The sequence below is a fragment of the Vombatus ursinus genome, unplaced genomic scaffold, assembly GCF_900497805.2.
Source record: "Vombatus ursinus unplaced genomic scaffold, bare-nosed wombat genome assembly UNPS02015316.1, whole genome shotgun sequence".
In the NCBI taxonomy this organism is placed as follows: domain Eukaryota; kingdom Metazoa; phylum Chordata; class Mammalia; order Diprotodontia; family Vombatidae; genus Vombatus; species Vombatus ursinus.
Window position 1 is genome coordinate 27,756 of NW_020955094.1, and position 17,350 is coordinate 45,105.

At 40.3% G+C, this 17,350-nt stretch overlaps 1 protein-coding gene across 4 annotated transcripts in view; it reads right to left on the bottom strand.

Moving 5' to 3' along the window:
• Window positions 1-17,350, bottom strand: part of ASAP2 (ArfGAP with SH3 domain, ankyrin repeat and PH domain 2) — a 166,594-nt gene that overhangs the window by 26,719 nt on the left and 122,525 nt on the right. For 2 of the 4 annotated variants that reach the window (XM_027847176.1, XM_027847174.1), the window contains exons 17-21: window positions 16,155-16,240; window positions 11,220-11,335; window positions 9,655-9,722; window positions 6,737-6,850; window positions 3,652-3,886 (exon numbers count right to left, since the gene is read on the bottom strand). In XM_027847176.1, coding sequence (XP_027702977.1) covers window positions 3,652-3,886; window positions 6,737-6,850; window positions 9,655-9,722; window positions 11,220-11,335; window positions 16,155-16,240 — 619 coding nt within the window. Of the gene's footprint in view, window positions 1-3,651; window positions 3,890-6,736; window positions 6,851-9,654; window positions 9,723-11,219; window positions 11,336-16,154; window positions 16,241-17,350 lie in introns of all 4 variants that reach the window. The other 2 variants (XM_027847175.1, XM_027847173.1) reach the window with 1 other exon arrangement.

The window sequence follows — 17,350 nt, forward strand, 5'->3', positions numbered from 1 at the left end:
TATTATTATAAATTAGTTAATTTTAAAGATAGAAAGGGTAGCAATAGGAGAAAATGTGGGGGGACACCACAAAACACAGATGCTCAGGAACTGGCAAAGCAAAAAAAAAAATGATCATTAAAACTGTGAAAAGTGGTTGGACTTGACGTTAGGAAGACCTGTGGTTAAATATGACCCCAGACTCTTTTTAACCAGCTGTGTAATACTGGGCAAGTCATTTAGCTTCCCTTAGCTTTAGTTTTCTCATCTGCAAATGGAAAATAATAATAATTGTAGAACACACAAATTCAATAACAAAAATACACTTTGTAATCCTTAAAACATTATATAAATGTCAGACATCATTATCCTCCTATACAATCTACCAAAGTAACATATAAAGGTTTGAGGATGTTTCTTATTCTTGGAGACACCAATATATACCTCATCATTAAAAGTCTCCAATGAGATGGGTTGACCACATCATTTTAGCTCTGTGACTTATAAAAAACATACACAATATATACACAATGCTTGAAAAAGGGGAATGGGGGAAGGGATCTGAGCTGACCTAGGGCAGAACCCCATTTACAGCTCCTCTGACAATAATCTATAGGCCTAATGCTGGGAGGGCTTCATAGGGAGGGTTTATTGGAGAACAGTTACAGGAAATGAAGTGTGGAGAGACTGAATATAAACACTAGAGGGAGCTCCCACATAGATGAGTTCAAAGGCTGCTTTGAATGCTGAAGTATGGCTTGGTTGCCAGGTCAATTACTGGAGCACAGGAGATACCTTTGGGGATGAGAGACCCAGAGTCTACTTTCTTGTCCTGCACCTGCTGCTGAGCTCGTGTTCAAGGCCACCCAGTGGAGAAGTGATTTAGAGAGTACAGACTGAAGGTCATTAGGGAGCAAACAATAATAATTAATCAATTTCTGTCAGGACAATTTGAGCAAGAGACAATATAGCGTAACATTTTTAGCCAAAAAATCCCTTCAGACATCTATGGCAATTTTACAGACTGCCTTTGCATTTTTCCAGATCTTAGCTCTCGTGGACTTACCTCCCCGTGGCCTGCATCACTTCACTTCCTGGGCATCATCACCAGGCCCTCATGCCCTGTCCCCACCCCCCCTCCCAGTGCCAGCCTGTTCTCAATTCCCCAGTCTCTACTGCTGCCTTCATGGGAGTAGTTGCTAATCTTTCCTTTTTCTCAGCAGTGTCACTCAGTATCACTCAGAACTTTCTTATGTGTACCTTGAGGATCAAGAATCTGATTGAGACCTCAGGAAATCTGACGGTATTTTCTGCGTTGATAAAGACATACCATCTGCTGATGGTGAACATATTCTGTGCAGTCCAAGATCCTCAGGTACAAAACAGAGTTAGTACATGGTCCTTTCATCCTTATTCATTACTGATGGGATGAGTTAGATCAGGGGTTCTTAAATGGGAGTCCATGAACTTGTTTTATAAAATTTTTTTTGATATTTCAATGTGATTGGTTTTCCTTCCAATTCTATGTATTTTATTTTGCGCCTTTAAAAATTTATTCTGAGGAGGTCCATAGACTTCATCAAACTGCCAAAGGGGCACATGACACAAAAATAATAGCAATAACGATAACAGTAATATTAATAATAATAGCTAGCATTTATACAATGCTTTAAGCTTTACAAATATCTCATTTGATCCTCACAACAACCCTGGGAGGCAGATGCTATTATTGTCTCCATTCTATAGATGAGGAAATAGAAGCAGATAGAGGTTAAGTGACACACCCAGGGTCACACAGTTAGTAAGTGTCTGAGGCTGGATTTGAATTCAGGTCTCCCTGATTCCAGGTCCAGCCCTCTTTTGTTGTTGTTGCTGTCAGTCACATCTGACTCTTCCTGATCCCACTTGGGGTTTTCTTGGCAAAGATACTGAAGTGGTTTGTCATTTCCTTCTCCAGCTCATTTTACAGATGAGGAAACTGAGGTAACCAGGGTGAAGTGACTTGCCCAGGGTCACACAACTAGTAAATGTCTGAGACCAGATTTGAACTCAGGAAGATGAATCTTTCTGACTCCAGGTCCAGCACTCTATCCATTTCCAATCAGCTGCCTGATAAAATAAAAAAGATTACCCCGCAGGTAGAAGACGCCATTCATGTCCTTCATTTCTAAGGAGACTAAGGAGAGTGCCAAGTTGACAGCAGATTCTCTGTACTTAAGGAACAACATCAAATGTAATTACAAACTGCCACATTCATCACACTAGGGAAGATTCACTTTCCACCTAACCCACCTACCATATTTCCCATGGCAAGAAGGTCTACATAAATACATATAATTTATTTTTATTTTGGAGTGGTTATGAAAATTGAAGCACCCTGTAAATGTGCTGTTGTTATGGTGATGATGATTTCAAAGATTCCACTAAAATCAGTCGCTTGAGGGGGATCCCAGCTGTACTCAGGGGCAGCACAGGCTAGAGGAATGACTGCCTGATGTGGAGCCAAAGGACCTAAGTATGATTTACTGCTTTGCTTTGTATGATCTGTACGACTCTGAGCATGTTATTTGCTCCCCTGGGTCTGTAAAATGAGATTGGTTGTACTAGACTATCTCTAAGATCCCCTTCAGGCTCTCCATTTTATGGTCTTTTTTGTTAGTTCTCATATGCTACAAGGGTCTTCTAACTCCTCATGGCCTCTTCACAAAACAGCAGAAGTCTCCGTACCAGTGGAATACTTCTTGAATACTTTCAGCCACGTCACTGGTTCTCCAAGTTGAATTTGCCAGAAATCAGCACCACAACTGAGCCTGCCTTTGTCAAAACCCAACTTTGACTCGTTACATTTTCCCATGAGGACAGGTCTTCCTGTCTTGTTCTGAATTCTGTTTGTTCTTTCTGACTTCCAGGGCCAACAACATTCTGAGCTGGGGGGTTAATCAGAGACATCCATGGTACTACCAAATATATCCAGATGCCATAGGCAGGTGTACGGAAAAGGACGGAAAGAAGGGAAAGGAAAAAAAGACAAGGAATGTGAAGGAAGAAAGACATGAAGGAGGAAAGAAAGAAAAAAGGAAGAAAGGGAGAAAGGAAAAGGGAAGGAGCAGGGGAAAAGGGAGGAAGAAAAGAGAGACACTACGAGTGTCCTTATTATCTTTTTGTCTCTTGACAATTGTGTCATCAACAGCCCCTGTCAGGTGCTATATTGGTGTGGAGGTCATAGGTTACCTTCACTGTTCTATTCTAATCATTAATGTGCAACCCTTTTGCTCAATGGAATAAGAGTTAAAATTTCACCACACTTTGACATCATGAATCAGCAGAGTGTAGTGAAAAAACACTGGACTTAAGAGTTCAAACTCTAAACTCTGGAATTTAGTAGCCATATGATCTAGCTCAAGTCACTTACCTTCTCTCTCAGTCTCAGTTTCTTCTGTGAAATGGTGGGTAATAATATTTTTGCTACCTACCTTATAGAGGAAGGACCAAATGAAGAAACTACATAACTCTGAACGATAGTTATTATCATAAAACAGTTAAAATAAACCAGAAAAATAACATTCTGATAGTTATATTTGTCATCAACTACAAAACAACGTACCAAAGCAAAACATTAATCCTTCTGAACCCACTTCTCCCAATGTATTTTTCTACTTTCCAGCTTAGTACCTTTGCCAATATTCCGGGGAGGTAGTGGGGGTGCGTTGGACTGTGAAGGTGGGGGGCTGCTGCTGAGGATGGTTCCGTAGGTCTCGTTTTGTAGAATGCTAGGCATAAAGCCTCTCTGTTTGTCTTTAGCGATGTTAGCAGCATCTCTAGCCAAAGATGCAGCATTCGACTGGTGCTGGCTGGAACCCAGTTGATAAAAACTGACGGGCCTGTCCTCTCGCCGATTGGGGCTGGGCTGCTAAAGGAACCCCAAAACAGAGGTGTCCATGTTGGTGATATTTAATATTCCCTTTTTATTACTTCTTATCTTTTGGGGAGGGGAGAATTCACCTCTAACACATCAGCTTGAATACAGACACAATTTCAATTCCACCATGTTTGCTGGATAGAAGATTTTAAACCTTACCTCCTTCTCTACCTCCCAATTCTCCCCTCCAAAAGTCACCAGAATGTCCAATTCATACCACGTTGTTTGTTGAGCATTAAAATCAAGTACAGTGGATAACATTTACTCATGCAATTCCTCTCTAGGAAAGCAATGCAGAGACCACTGGATTTGAATTCTAACTTACTACTATTGAACTTCAGTGACCTTGAGAACAAGTCCTTTCCCTCTTTGGGCCTCATTTTCCTCATCTGTAAAATGAAGGGATTGTATCTAATGATCTCTAAAAGTCCCTACAAGCTTCAGTTTGATGATCCAAATGCTTGCCCTGATCCCTTCCATGACACACTCTATTGTGAATCATGGGACAAAGGGTATGATCAATGTTTTCTTCTTGCCTGAATCAGAGTTGTTCCTGTTTAGGCTTCAGAAATCAAAACTATCCATACAGACTTGGCCCTGAGGCTACAACATCTAGTACTCTTTATATAAGCATTCCAAAAATTAAAGCATTCAAAAGTGGAATGGGACGCCTCAGGAGACAGTGAGTCTTCCTGTCACTGGATGTCTTCAAAAAGAGGAGGGCCATTTGTCAGAGATGCCATGAGAGATGCACACAGAAGATACCAAATGCATCTCACTGTGGTGAGTATCCTGTAAAACACCATCTAATGTCAACATACTGAATAGGGAAGAACAGTTCCAACTGAGCAGAATTCATGAAATACTTCCTATCAGAGTGAGTTCTATTGCTTCTGGAAGAATCACTTCTGTCTACAGGTTATGTTACTCTTTACCTTGAATATAATACTGGAATACACTGAGGAAAATAGGGAACATTTCTGAACAGAAGGTATGGTGGCTAGTACCTCACCGCCTCTCTCTCTCTCTCTCTGCCTATTATAATAATTCTATGTGGGCTCCCACCCCTCTACTTTTAACTCCCTGCCCCCTCCAATTCACCTTTCAGAGAGCTGCTAGTGTCATCATTCTAAAGCACAGGTCTGACTATGACTTCTCATAAATCTTCAGCAGCCCCTAATTTCCTCTAGGACGAAATACTAACTCCTCACTCTGATAATTAAGGCTCTCCATAATCTCTCACTGTCATACCTTTCCAACCTTATTTCACATTATTCCTTTTCAAGCAGGCTCCTGGCTGTTCCCAGGCTTGTCCTGTACTACTTTACCAACTTCACGTATTTGCTCAAATTATCTCCCTTGGCTGAATCACAATCACTTCCTCTTCCAAGCCTGATGAAATCCCTTCTCTTCCATCAAGGTCCTGTAAGAGTCCAACACTCGTCTACAGCAATTGCTTGATAAATGCTGTTAAACTGAACTGAAGCGAATGCCAAAAGCCTGTGCTGTGAGAACACTGTAAGAAGCTTCTTTCCTGTTCCCCAACTTTGACATTGGTACACACATTAATGCAAGGCCTGTGGACTACCTCCGAGTCTCAGAAAAGGGGGAGTGGCTGCTGTAAGTAGACTGGGAGTTACCTCGGCAGGATGACACAGTGAAGGTAACACTGGAACAGAGTTCAAGGGCCAAGTTCAAATTCTAGATCTTCCAGGTGTGACATCCCTGTCCTCAAAGAGCACTTGGTACCTCCCTTGTGACACAGAATCTTAGTGCTGGGAAGAATTTCAAAGACCACCTAGCCATACCTCAACACGAATCCCTCTGGCCTTTGCTAGAATAGCTTTGTTCTAGCAAAGTGAGGGAGAACTCACTATCTCCTGAAGTGATTCCATGTTAGAATAGCTCTAATTGTTAGGAAATTTTCCTTATGTCAAGCCTAAATTTGCTCTTTGAAAATTCTACCCATTGTTTCTGGTTCTACTGTCTGGGATAAAGAAGGACAAGTGTAACCCAGTACACATAGGAACAGCCTTTCAAATAGAGATATTATGTCCCTGAAACTACTCTCTCTTCCAGGTTAAACACCTTCAGTTCTCTTAACCAAGTTTCATATGTCATGGATTGACTCAAGGCCCTCTACTACCCTGTCTGGCCTCCTTTGGGATGCTCCCCAACTTATTAAAGTTTCCCCTAAAACGAGGAACCTGAAATTCAGCACAATACTGTGGCTTGAATCAAACAGAAGAGCGTGGGACTAATACCTCCCTAAGTCCTGGACATTGCACCTTTCTTAATCTACCCCAAGAATACCTTGGCTTTCTCATGTCACATCACACTAATGATCCACAGAGTTCTAGGCTTTAGTTGCTTCATGAATGAAATGAGGGTGGGAAGGTTAGACTGGATGATTTCTAGGATTCCTTTCAGCTCTAGAATTAAATATTTTCATGATTCTAAGTAACTCTTAAAGATCAATAGGATCACAATCGACCAAAGGGAAAACCTACCTTAAATAACAATCAAGGTGGCCGTTATTGACACTAGACAAAGAAGGAACACCCCAAATACCTTCCCTTACATCATAAGGTTAGCAGCTAAATATGATTAAAGGATTAACTACAGTTAGAAATTAAATAGGGGGTGGGAAGGAGAGAGGGTACGTAGGGAAGAACCTCAATCTCCTGGCTTCAGAGAAAACAAAAAGCAAACTCTCTTTTCCTTACTACACAACATCATCCTCCTATAATTATAGAGTAGGATCCAAATCTCTCTGAATGAAGTGGATCAAAAGCTTTTCAGGATTGTACAATTTGGCACCTATCAACCAACACAAACCTGCAATTTTTCATCCACGTCATCATCGCTTTCATCTAGGTCTTCATGGAGCAATCGCCATTCATATTCCACATGAACATGAGAATTAAACCTCCCAGATAATGCCTGAGTGAGCTAGGAAAAAATAAGGATGGGGGTTAATCGCATTGCTTCTGCATGCAGAACTATGAAACGGGCATTTTTAAGGCTATCAGAAACAAACAGCCTTTATATTCACCCAAAGGACCCTCTCCCAGTCCCCACCCCACACATTTTCCTTGAAACAAAGATTAAAAAAAAATCTCCCTCCTTCCAAAAACAAAAACCTATCCCTCTCTGCAGAGAACACTGTGTCAATTTTCAGTTCTAGCTTTTAAGAGTAATGCCTATCTCTGATAACTAAATGGTCAAAATATACAAAAAGGCAATTCTCAAAAAAGGCAAGCTATCCACAACCATGTTTTTAAAATGTTCCAAATTACTACTAACGAGAGAAACACAAATTAAAACAAACCTGAGGTACCACGTTATGCTCATCAGATTGGCAAAGAAGTAAAAAAGGATAAAGGCAACTGTCGGCAGGGAGGAGGGAGGACAGGCACACTAATGTGAAGGTAGGTGGCACAGCTGCTAGAATGCCAGGCCCGGAGTTAGGAAGACCTGAGTTCAAATATGGCCACAGGACAATTAGTCTGAGCAAGTCACTTTTCCTGTTTGCCTCATTTTCCTCATTTGTAAAATGGGGATAATAATAGCACCTATCTCCCAGGGTGGCTGTGAGGATCAAATGAGATAATTGTAAAATGCTTCTCTTAGTGCCTGGCACACAGTAAGTGCTATATTAATATTAGCTATTATTATTTACTATTGGTAGAGCTGTTAATTCATCTATTCTGGAAAGCATTCAGGATCACGGAGGATCTCTCATTCTAAAGATGAGGAAACTGAGATTCAGAAGTAAAATTACACGTCCAGGGTCATTCAGCTAGTGATTATCAGAGGTTGGATTTGAACCTAGGTCCTCTATCTAATACTCCCAAAGTCAATACCCTTTGACTCAGAGATATCATTAAGCATAAGCCCCAAGGAGACCAAAGAAAGAGAAAAAAAATCCATATGTACAAAAGTATCTATAGTAGTATTTTTTTTTAATTACAGCCCTGTACTAGAAAATCAAAGAAGACGCTCATGAAGAAAAAAAAATTATGATATACAAATATAATGGATCATTCCAAGAAATGACAACGGGACAGATTCAGATAAACTTGGGAAGACTTGCATGAACTAATGCAGAGTTCAATGAATGGATCCAGCAGAACAATTTAAACAGCAATCACAATACTATAAAGGAAAACAATTTTGAAAAATTTAAGAACTCTGATCAATGCAATGATCCACCAGGACTTTAGAAAACAGTGATGAATCATGCTTCCCACCTCTTGCCACAAAAGTGATGGACTAAAGGTAAAAAATGAGGCATACATTTTCTAACATGACCAATGTGTGAATCTGATTTGCTTGACTATGCTTGTTACAAAGGAGGGATTTTGCTTTTGGTAAAGGAGAATTATACAATGACCTCTCCTTGTATATGGAGTAATATAGGAATATAAGTAACAGTAATGTCCCTAAAAGAAGCAAAGAGCAGCAATAAAAAAAGCATTTCAAGATATATAGAATAAAAAAGGTCAGGAGAGGATACAGACAAGCAGGTCAGTGTTGGAACTACCACAATAAATTTAATGTATTCTTTAAAAATCAAGCTGTTCATGGTATCACATAAAATCTTTTTCTGTTCTTATTTGTATGTGGAAATGTTCATGTCTGTTGATATTAAGCACATTACAATACAAATAAAAATTCTTAAAAAAAAAAATCAGCACTGATCAGCCTGTGAGGATTAAGGTTCAGCAATCTGGCAAACATAAATAGTGAGAACAGCACTCTCACTGGACTTATTCCAGAAAACTGTGATTGGGGATCAAACATTAATGAAAGGCCCCAGATTTTCATGCTATTTTGGCTTCACAAATACAAAGGAACTAACCATAGCCATGGAGGCTTCATTAGCTTGTAGGTTTTTGTTTGTTTATTCTTTTTCTTTAAGACTTCACCTTCCTATAATATTTATCTACAGAAAGCACGTATATTGAAAAGGACTAATGATTAATGAAAAGCAGAGAACAGAAGGATAACCTTCCACATACACTCAGGGGTTGGCAACCAGGGTAGTTTCTACTTACATGCAAGTAGGTTGCTACTGCCCCTCCCTACCACCAACTCCCCTTTCAGAGCACCGTCAGGATTCCCACCCCTCCTCCTTCCTTCTAAGAGGTTTTTGTTTATAATCACCTACTCCAGATGCAAAGAAGTAATCCATTCCCCATTCACCCCTCCCCAGGTAACTACACCTCTACTCAAATAGCAATCCTCATGCTCACGTTTTACGGTATTTAGAGATAGAAAAGGCCCTAAAGATTTACAAGTCTTCAATACAATCTTGATGATTTCTTATTCCATAAGTTGTAGAGACAATTCGCATATGGGTATGGGTTAAAACTGATGGCCTCCAATTCTGAGATAACAAGGATACTTTGTTTCTGCTGTGAGATTCAGGTGGAAAGCCTCCTCTTACATGAAACCCTTGCTCCATTCCCATGTCTAAGACACTCCACATAAACAGTGGACCCAAGACTTAAGCTGAAGACTTCTGAAGCCCAGGTCTAAATCTTGAATGTTACAATTTCGCCTTTGTTAGTATGACTCTGCTATACGCTTTGGAGATGGCCCAAAGGAGATCTTGGAGAAAACTTCTCTACAAGAAGCCACATCAGGTAAATTTCCCCTTCTGGAAACAGGGATACCTCATGAGACCCTCCTCTAGGAATCTAGACACCTCAACAGGACACCAGCAATCACCACTACACCGAGAAACTCACCAGCTCTTCACAGTGTTCGTGTTTTAAGCGTTTAGCAATGTCAAGTGGCGTTTCTCCGGAATCATTGGCTGAAAGTTGAGAGAAAAAGAGGGAGAAAAGTTTGTCACAAAGATTGATGAAAAGGTGATTGATTGGTTTTATAAGAGAAACCAATAAAGGAAAATACAAAACTAGTTATTTTGAATAAATATAGCAAAGCTTCATTAATTTGGATTGTTAAATAGTATTTGTAGAAATTTGCGTAGAATCTTAGAGGAGGTTTACTTTTGCATCATCTCAGAACACAGGGTTACTGAATAACATTTTAAAAAGATTATGTCAATTAATTAGTAGAACAAACTATTTTCAAGCATCAGCATAATGATGACAGGCAGCATAGTGTACTGGATGGAGAGCCAGCTTTGGTATTGGGAAGACCTAGGGTTTATGTCCTGCCTCTGATATATGCTGGCTCTAAGACCAAGTGTGGGCAAGGCCCTTCAACTCTCAGTGCTTTAGGCAATTACGTAAGATATAAATTGCAGAGAAATTGCTAATCAGCACTGGCTGAGGGAGTTTCTTGTACCAAATAAATTGTAGGCCTAGACCAAAACAAAATGAAACATAATGTCATTAATTATTTGCTTTTTAAAAAATCTTCTACCTATTCACTATAGCATTTGATTTAGAGAACTTCTTTGGGGCAGCATTTTTAGCCCCATTTCAAGTTCTGGGTGTATCACAGAATCAGAGCGTTAGAGGGGAGCTTCCAAGGGTCATCTAGTTTAACCTGTAGTGTGAATGGAAACAGCCAGGATTTGAAACTAGGTTTTCTCCCACCAAATCCTGTCACCTGTTAGGATGTAGTAGAATGGTGACAGAGCCAAGGGACTGACCCCAAATCCAATGCTCTTTCCACTACGCTTGGCTGTCTCACTACATAAGGAGAGCTGAAAAAGAATTGCTTATATTCTCTTTCAGTGGGTTGGCCCTTCTATCCACAAAGCAATGAAACTGCATTAATAGTCTATGATGGGAGTTTTCTATTCATTCCAATAGGGCTATAAATAGAGAAGAGTGAAATAAAACATTAAAATAGAATGACACTCATTTCTCCACTTTGTCTACGCTGTGGTAGTCAGTTCCTCACACCAGGTTCCCCAAAAGTCATTGAAAAGTGGTTGTGCTACAGAATATCCTATCACATGAAGTTCTAGGGCCAGGGATCCTATTTAAAATGAATAGCTTCTTTATTTGAGTAGCAGCTGGTCATTAAGAGGATCCAAATGTGAGTTCTGACAGAAGCTTATGGTTTATGAATATATGTGTCAATTTTTTTGCCACATCCTACCCAAGTTTACAAAGCTTCTGCATCTTATCCCCTATCCCCCCGCCTCAACAGGATTACAAGTATAACCAGCACTTAAGGAGACCCACAGGGCACAGTGGAGAGAACACTGGCTCTGGACCCCGAGGACAGGGTTCAGGTTCTGTCTCTGATGCTTATTCTTTGTGACCTTGGGCAATTCTCTTAAGCTCCCCTCCCCCAAACCAGAATCAGCCCTATACCCCCATTTCCCTTTTACCTATTTCAATGGAGGCCTTCCCCCTGAGCAGCAGTTTTAGGCACTCGGCATTGTCCGTCAGGCAACAGTAGTGCAGGGCTGTGCTGCCTTTCCCTGTCTGTTTGTCCAGGTTCCCACTAGCAGGGGGGAAGGAGAAGAGAAAGGGAGAGAGATGGAATGCTGGTTATCATGAGTCACAGGAAGGCACAGTGTCCATATTTTCCAAACCAAAAATCAGAATGCATAACATCAAAAAGGACTTCAGTTTTGGTTTTGTGTCCCCCAAACTGGAACAATGGCATGGAACAAAAATTAGCCCAAAGGTTTCATGACTAGAAATAATAGATACTAAGTCCATCATATCTGAACACCTAAAGCCACCTGCAATACATACTTATCAATTATGAACAAAGTTATAGTTAAATACAGGATCACAGGCTGTAGAGTTGGGAATTTAAAAATCATTTCACCACACCCAGAGTAAAAGTGAGGCTCAGAGGGGCTAGCTTGGATGCATTTTCACGAGTAATCATGAGATGAAATGGTTTCTTTACCGTGTTACAAAGATACGATGTAGTAAAAAAGGGAAGACTCAGGGAGGATGTGATAGCTGTCTTCAACTATCTGATCAGCTGTTATATGGAAGACGGACTGGATTTGTTCTGATGGGCCCAAGAAAAGCAAAGCCAGGAGGAATGGACTGCCTCACAAAGAGGCAAATAAACTTAGGTTTGAGATTAAGAGAAAACTTCCTGACTAAAGACTTGTCCAAGAGTGGAATGGGGAATTCAAGAGGCAGTGCTTCCCCCTCCTCGGAAGTCTTGTCTTTAAGCAGTCCGGATGCCTCCGTACTGAGTATGGTATAGTGACGACTCCTTTTGGGTATAGATGGACTAAATATGTACTGAGGTACCTTTCAATTCTCAAATTCTATGATTCTATGTTGGATCAAAAGAAGTGACAAATGGTAGAGCTAGGATTGGAACCAAGCTCCTTAAAGTAAGAGGAAAAAGAATGGGATTTGGAGTCAGAGGACCTGGGTTCAAATCCTTGCCTATCTACTTATTACCAGCCCATATGTTTTTGAATAAGTTACTTTATCTTTCTTTAACTCAGTTTCTTCATTGTAAAATGAGGGAGTTGAACTAGATGATTGACACATGACCTGCTTTGTGATTCTTAATCTGCTCTGACTTTACTATAATGCTTACTAACTTGAATCATACACTTCCTAGATATGGCCAAAATATTATAATTTCTAGTACTTTTTTATGGGTTTTACAATTAAGGGGGACATGTTTAAAATCAGGGCTGCGCTGGGAGGGGAAAAAAAAAACTAGGACATATGGTCGTCAGACAGAGATTTTCTTGTCTAACAGGCTAAGTGATTTCAGGAGGTCTGAATGAGAAAGCCAGGAACAAATCCATAGTAAGGATATCCCTGGCAGGATAGAGAACAATCTACCCTCACTCCCTTGCTTTCTTCTCTAGGGTTTTCAGGCCTTCAAAGCAATTTCACACTCTATCTTATCTGATCCTTTTGAGATGGTCATGGTAGGTTACATTGTCCCAATTTTAGAAATAAGGAAAGTAAGACACAGAGAAGTTTGTGCATATGTGTATGGGTGGGAGGTTGTGCAGTTACGTTAAAAAAAAAAATGAGCTAGAGGAGAAGGATGTGTGTGGCATAACAGGAAAAATTTCCAATGCAACCAGAGGAAAACTAATCTAGTAACCATCGCTAGATACTGTCAAGTCCAACCTCATTATTTTTACAGAAGATGAGACTGAAGACAATGGAGGGAAAATGTTCTAGTCATAGAGCATAAAGACAAGAAGGAACCTTAGAAACCATGTCAACAGAGAAGGTGGGCCCCAAGGCTGTGTCTTCTGACTCCAAGTCCAAGTGTTCCTATGCCAAGCTTCCCCGTACAGCACTGTAGGAAAAGCTTTGGATAACTGGCTCCCCGACAACTACTCCTCCTCTACCCCCAAATTCTGACCAACCTCCCCTTCAACTCCTCAGCTTGGATGACTTGAAGGCAGTGATTGCTCAAGTTCATTCCAGGGCTACAGGGCAGGGAGAGGGCTAGGATGCAGGGGCAAGTAAGGGCAATACCTCCGGAAATCCCTGTGACTCACTCATTCTCATCAAATAAGAGCAAGAAGGAGAGAGGACTTTTAAAGTTATTTGACAAAAACATCCATTATCACAGAAGATCCATGAGGGGGAGAAAAAGATCACTAATTTCTCCTCAAACGCTTTTTGGATTGAATCTGGTTCTGCCCACATTGCTACATAAGCACAGACCTTGTGACTTCCAAAATAACATCAAATCTGGTGTAAAGTAAATAATTCTGGATTTGGAATTAGACACAAGTTAGAGCTTGCCTCTCCTACTTATTGCCTATATAATCTTGAGAAAGTCATCCCCCTCTCTGGGCCTATCTTTTCCATTTGTAAAATGATGAGTATGGAGTAAGACGAGGTCTAGGATCTTCTGTGACTCAAAACCCAAGGACACTATAGCTATTGTTCTAAGAATGTTCCAAGAAGAGAATGTATTCTTCTAAGAATGAGCCAAGGACAGAAAGCATTTACATTACGCTTCAAGGTTTGCAAAGCACTTTACAAATGTTATTTCATTTGATCCTTGCAACAAACCTGTGAGGTAGGTGCTGTTATCACCCCCATTTTACAGATGAGTAAACAGGCTGAGAGGTTAAGTATCTGGCCCAGGTCACACAGTTTCCAATGTCTGAGGTAGAATTTGAATTCAGGTCTTCCTGACTCCAAGTTCAACACTCAATCATCATACCATCTAGCTGGATTTATAGGGATATTTAAAAAGAAAACTTCTCTAAAAAAGGACAATTCAAGGCACATCTGGTTTGACTTGAGCTTTAGAAATGGTTAAACAAAATGTTAAGACACTGATCACATCTCCCATTCTGATAAGGGAAAGTGGAACCCAGCTTCTAACTTGACATAGGGTAGAGTGAGAAAAATGGAAGATAAGGGGAGAGGTAAGCTGAAGTTCATTTGGGAAGCAAATACATTTTGCTTGAAAAATAAAACCAACAAGATTAGAAGAAGATGGCTACACACATTATTCTGTGCCACACGGAATGGCAAATGTAAAGAAGACAAAGAAATATAGGAAGACCGGTATGAAGTGATCCAGAATGAAGAAGCAGAATCAGAACCATATACTACAGCTATGAATAAAAAAAAAATAAGAATAATAACAAAAGGCAAGAAAAGCAATTCAATGACACACAGAACAAGGAAGGACATTTATCATGGTTTTGTTCAAATTAAAATACATGTTTTAAAACAAATTATGAATAATTTGGAATTTAGGTTTTTATGAAAAACAACAGCAACACCACCCGCCCCCCAAGAAAAATATCCGCTCCCCAACTTTGTAACTTTTCCTTTTGTCTCAGAACCATAAAAAGGAGGACAGAAGAGGATGGTTACTTTCCCCACTGAGAATTTATCACTAGGTATCATTAAACTAAGAAAACCATTCACTCAACAAATAGTTACTGGGCAGTTGACAATGGCAAGCCACTCACTGTGCTGCCTTTGTGATTCCTAAAATGACTGGAGTTGCAAATTAACCAGGAAATACAAAGTTCTTCTGGGGACAGGAGGTTATTTTGTTAAAGATGAACTGTTTGCCAGGGGACACTAGTTGGCATTTCCACAGGGAAAAGGAGAGAATAGCTCACACTGATAGAGGATTTTTTAGTTTATAAAGCCCCATTTCCTTATAGCAAAGTCTCTGAAGCAGACAGAACAGATATGATAGCCCTGACTTTACAGATGAGAAGACTGAGGTTCAGAGAAATAATTTTGCATCATAAAGTGTACAACATTAGAGGCAGAAGGGCCCTTGGAAATCATATTCAATGCCGTCGTTTTACAAAGGAAGAAACAGAGGTTCCGAGAGTGACTTTTTTAAGGTCACATGCTTACAAGGGGATACGAGGACTCTGATTGTCTTCTGACCTTTCCTTTATGCCATGGTGCCTCTTATGTATAAATTAGGCAACTATTCTTGGAAAAACTAGTTTTAATAAAAAATAACATAAAATGGTACCAGAAAAAAAATTGAGACTGTTGGCTAAAATGGAACTAGTGGTTTATATTTGGAATTCAATTATTCCTACTTCCTTTCTCTGTTAGCATCAGCTATAGAAGAGTTGGCGAGATTAATAAAGACACCATTTAATCTTCCTGTCTCAGCAACTGGGGGAGGAGAATCAAACTTCAAAACTATTGATTGATACTGCCTTTATTCCAGTGTTCTCTTAAGACTCACCGTTAAGTATTCTACATTTAGCAGTGCATTTTTTTCTGTCTCAAAGGCTTGGATTTTTAGATCCTAGAAAAACTAATGGTGACACAACTAAAATAATGCAGGCCTATCAACCCCCTTTTTGGAACACAGATTCAATCCAATCTGCATGAGGATACGCTCTGCCTCAGGGATAAGAAAATAATAAATTCTAATGTTTGTATGAGTACATGACAGTTTTCAAAGAGTTTTCAAAAACTCATCTCAAATGATCTTCACAACCCAGTCAGGTGGGAAGGGTGAGGGAGGACAATAGGGTTCTTCCCTATTTGACAGAAGGGGAGCCGAGACTCTTAAAGGTTAAGTGAGTGACTTGACTCAAGGTCACAAAGCAAGTTACTTCCAGAGCTGGGAACCTCAGCTTCTGATTTCTAACCCAATGTACAAAATTATAAGAAGTCCTCGTGCGATTGAAGACACTAAGTCCCAGAGAGTCTAAGTGATTTGCCCCAGGTCACAGAGTTAGGATTCAAACTCAGGTCCTCTGACTCCTAATCAAGCTCCTTCCAGTACCCCATGCTGCTGAATCCAAAGGAAAATATTTTTGGTCTTCTGTGCCACCCATATCCCCTATTTTAAAGTTACTTACCTGTTCTGAACTAAGAAGTCTACTATATGAAGGGAAGTTCTATCCACTGATCTGACTGCAAGGTGGAGAGCGGTTTCATCTTGCTCCTATAAAACAAAATAAAGACATATGAAGTCTCTAACCACTGCACATATACTTCTAATGCCACAATGCACATCCCATTAAAAGAGCCAGATCTTCCCAGACAAGTAACAAGTACTGACATATTTAGAGTGCTTTAAGGTTTATAAAGAGGTTTCTCCACAAAAGCCTAGTCATTAATCCCTTTAAAGTACTTTCCTAACATGTTCAGATTTCTCTGTTAATTTGACTTGGCCCTTGGTAACATCAAAAACTCAGAGGTTGATGATATCCATTCCCAGTCTTTCTTCCTTGCCCTGTAAAAATATGAGACTCAAAGTTCCCTCTGTAAAATTAAGTTGGAGGACAGCCAGGTGGCACAGCGGATCGAGTGCTGGACCTGAAGCCAAGAAGACTCCTTCGTATTAGTTCAAATTTCGCCTCAGACACTTACTAGCTGTGTGACCCTGGGCAAGTCACTTAACACTGTTTGCCTCAGTGCCCTCATCTGTGAAATGAGCTGGAGAAGGAAATGGCAAATCATTTTAGTGTTTCTGCCAAGAAAATCCCAAATGGGCTCACAAAGAGTCAGAAACAACTGAAGAATGACTCAACGACAGTTGGACTACACAATCTTTAAAGTCCTTTCTATCTTTAAATCCTATAATACTATGAACAATTTAACGTTAGGGTTCTCTTAATGCATGCTCCTCTGTCCCTGGACCTTCTTATGTATGAAACCTTAAAAATGGACCAAGAAATTGGCTATAAGGCCTGATTCTCCATAGAGCTTGGAAGACTCCTTCTTGTTTTCCCCAACCCACCACCATTTCTTGTCTTACCCCTTGCATCAAATTCCTTTAACAGGGATAATGAAGTCCTGCCTGGAAAGGATCTAAAGAATCACCTAGTCCCATCCCCACATTTTTTTTTCGTCGAGGCTTTTAGGTAGTCCAATAATTCTTTTTTTTTTTTTAAGGCAATTGGGGTTAAATGACTTGCCCAGGGTCACACAGCTAGTGAGTGTCAAGTGTTTGGTCTGAGGCCGGGTTTGAACTCAGGTCCTCCCTGAACTCAGGGCCGGTGCTCTATCCACTGCGCCACCTAGCTGCCCCCCCTCCCATTTTTTAAAAGGG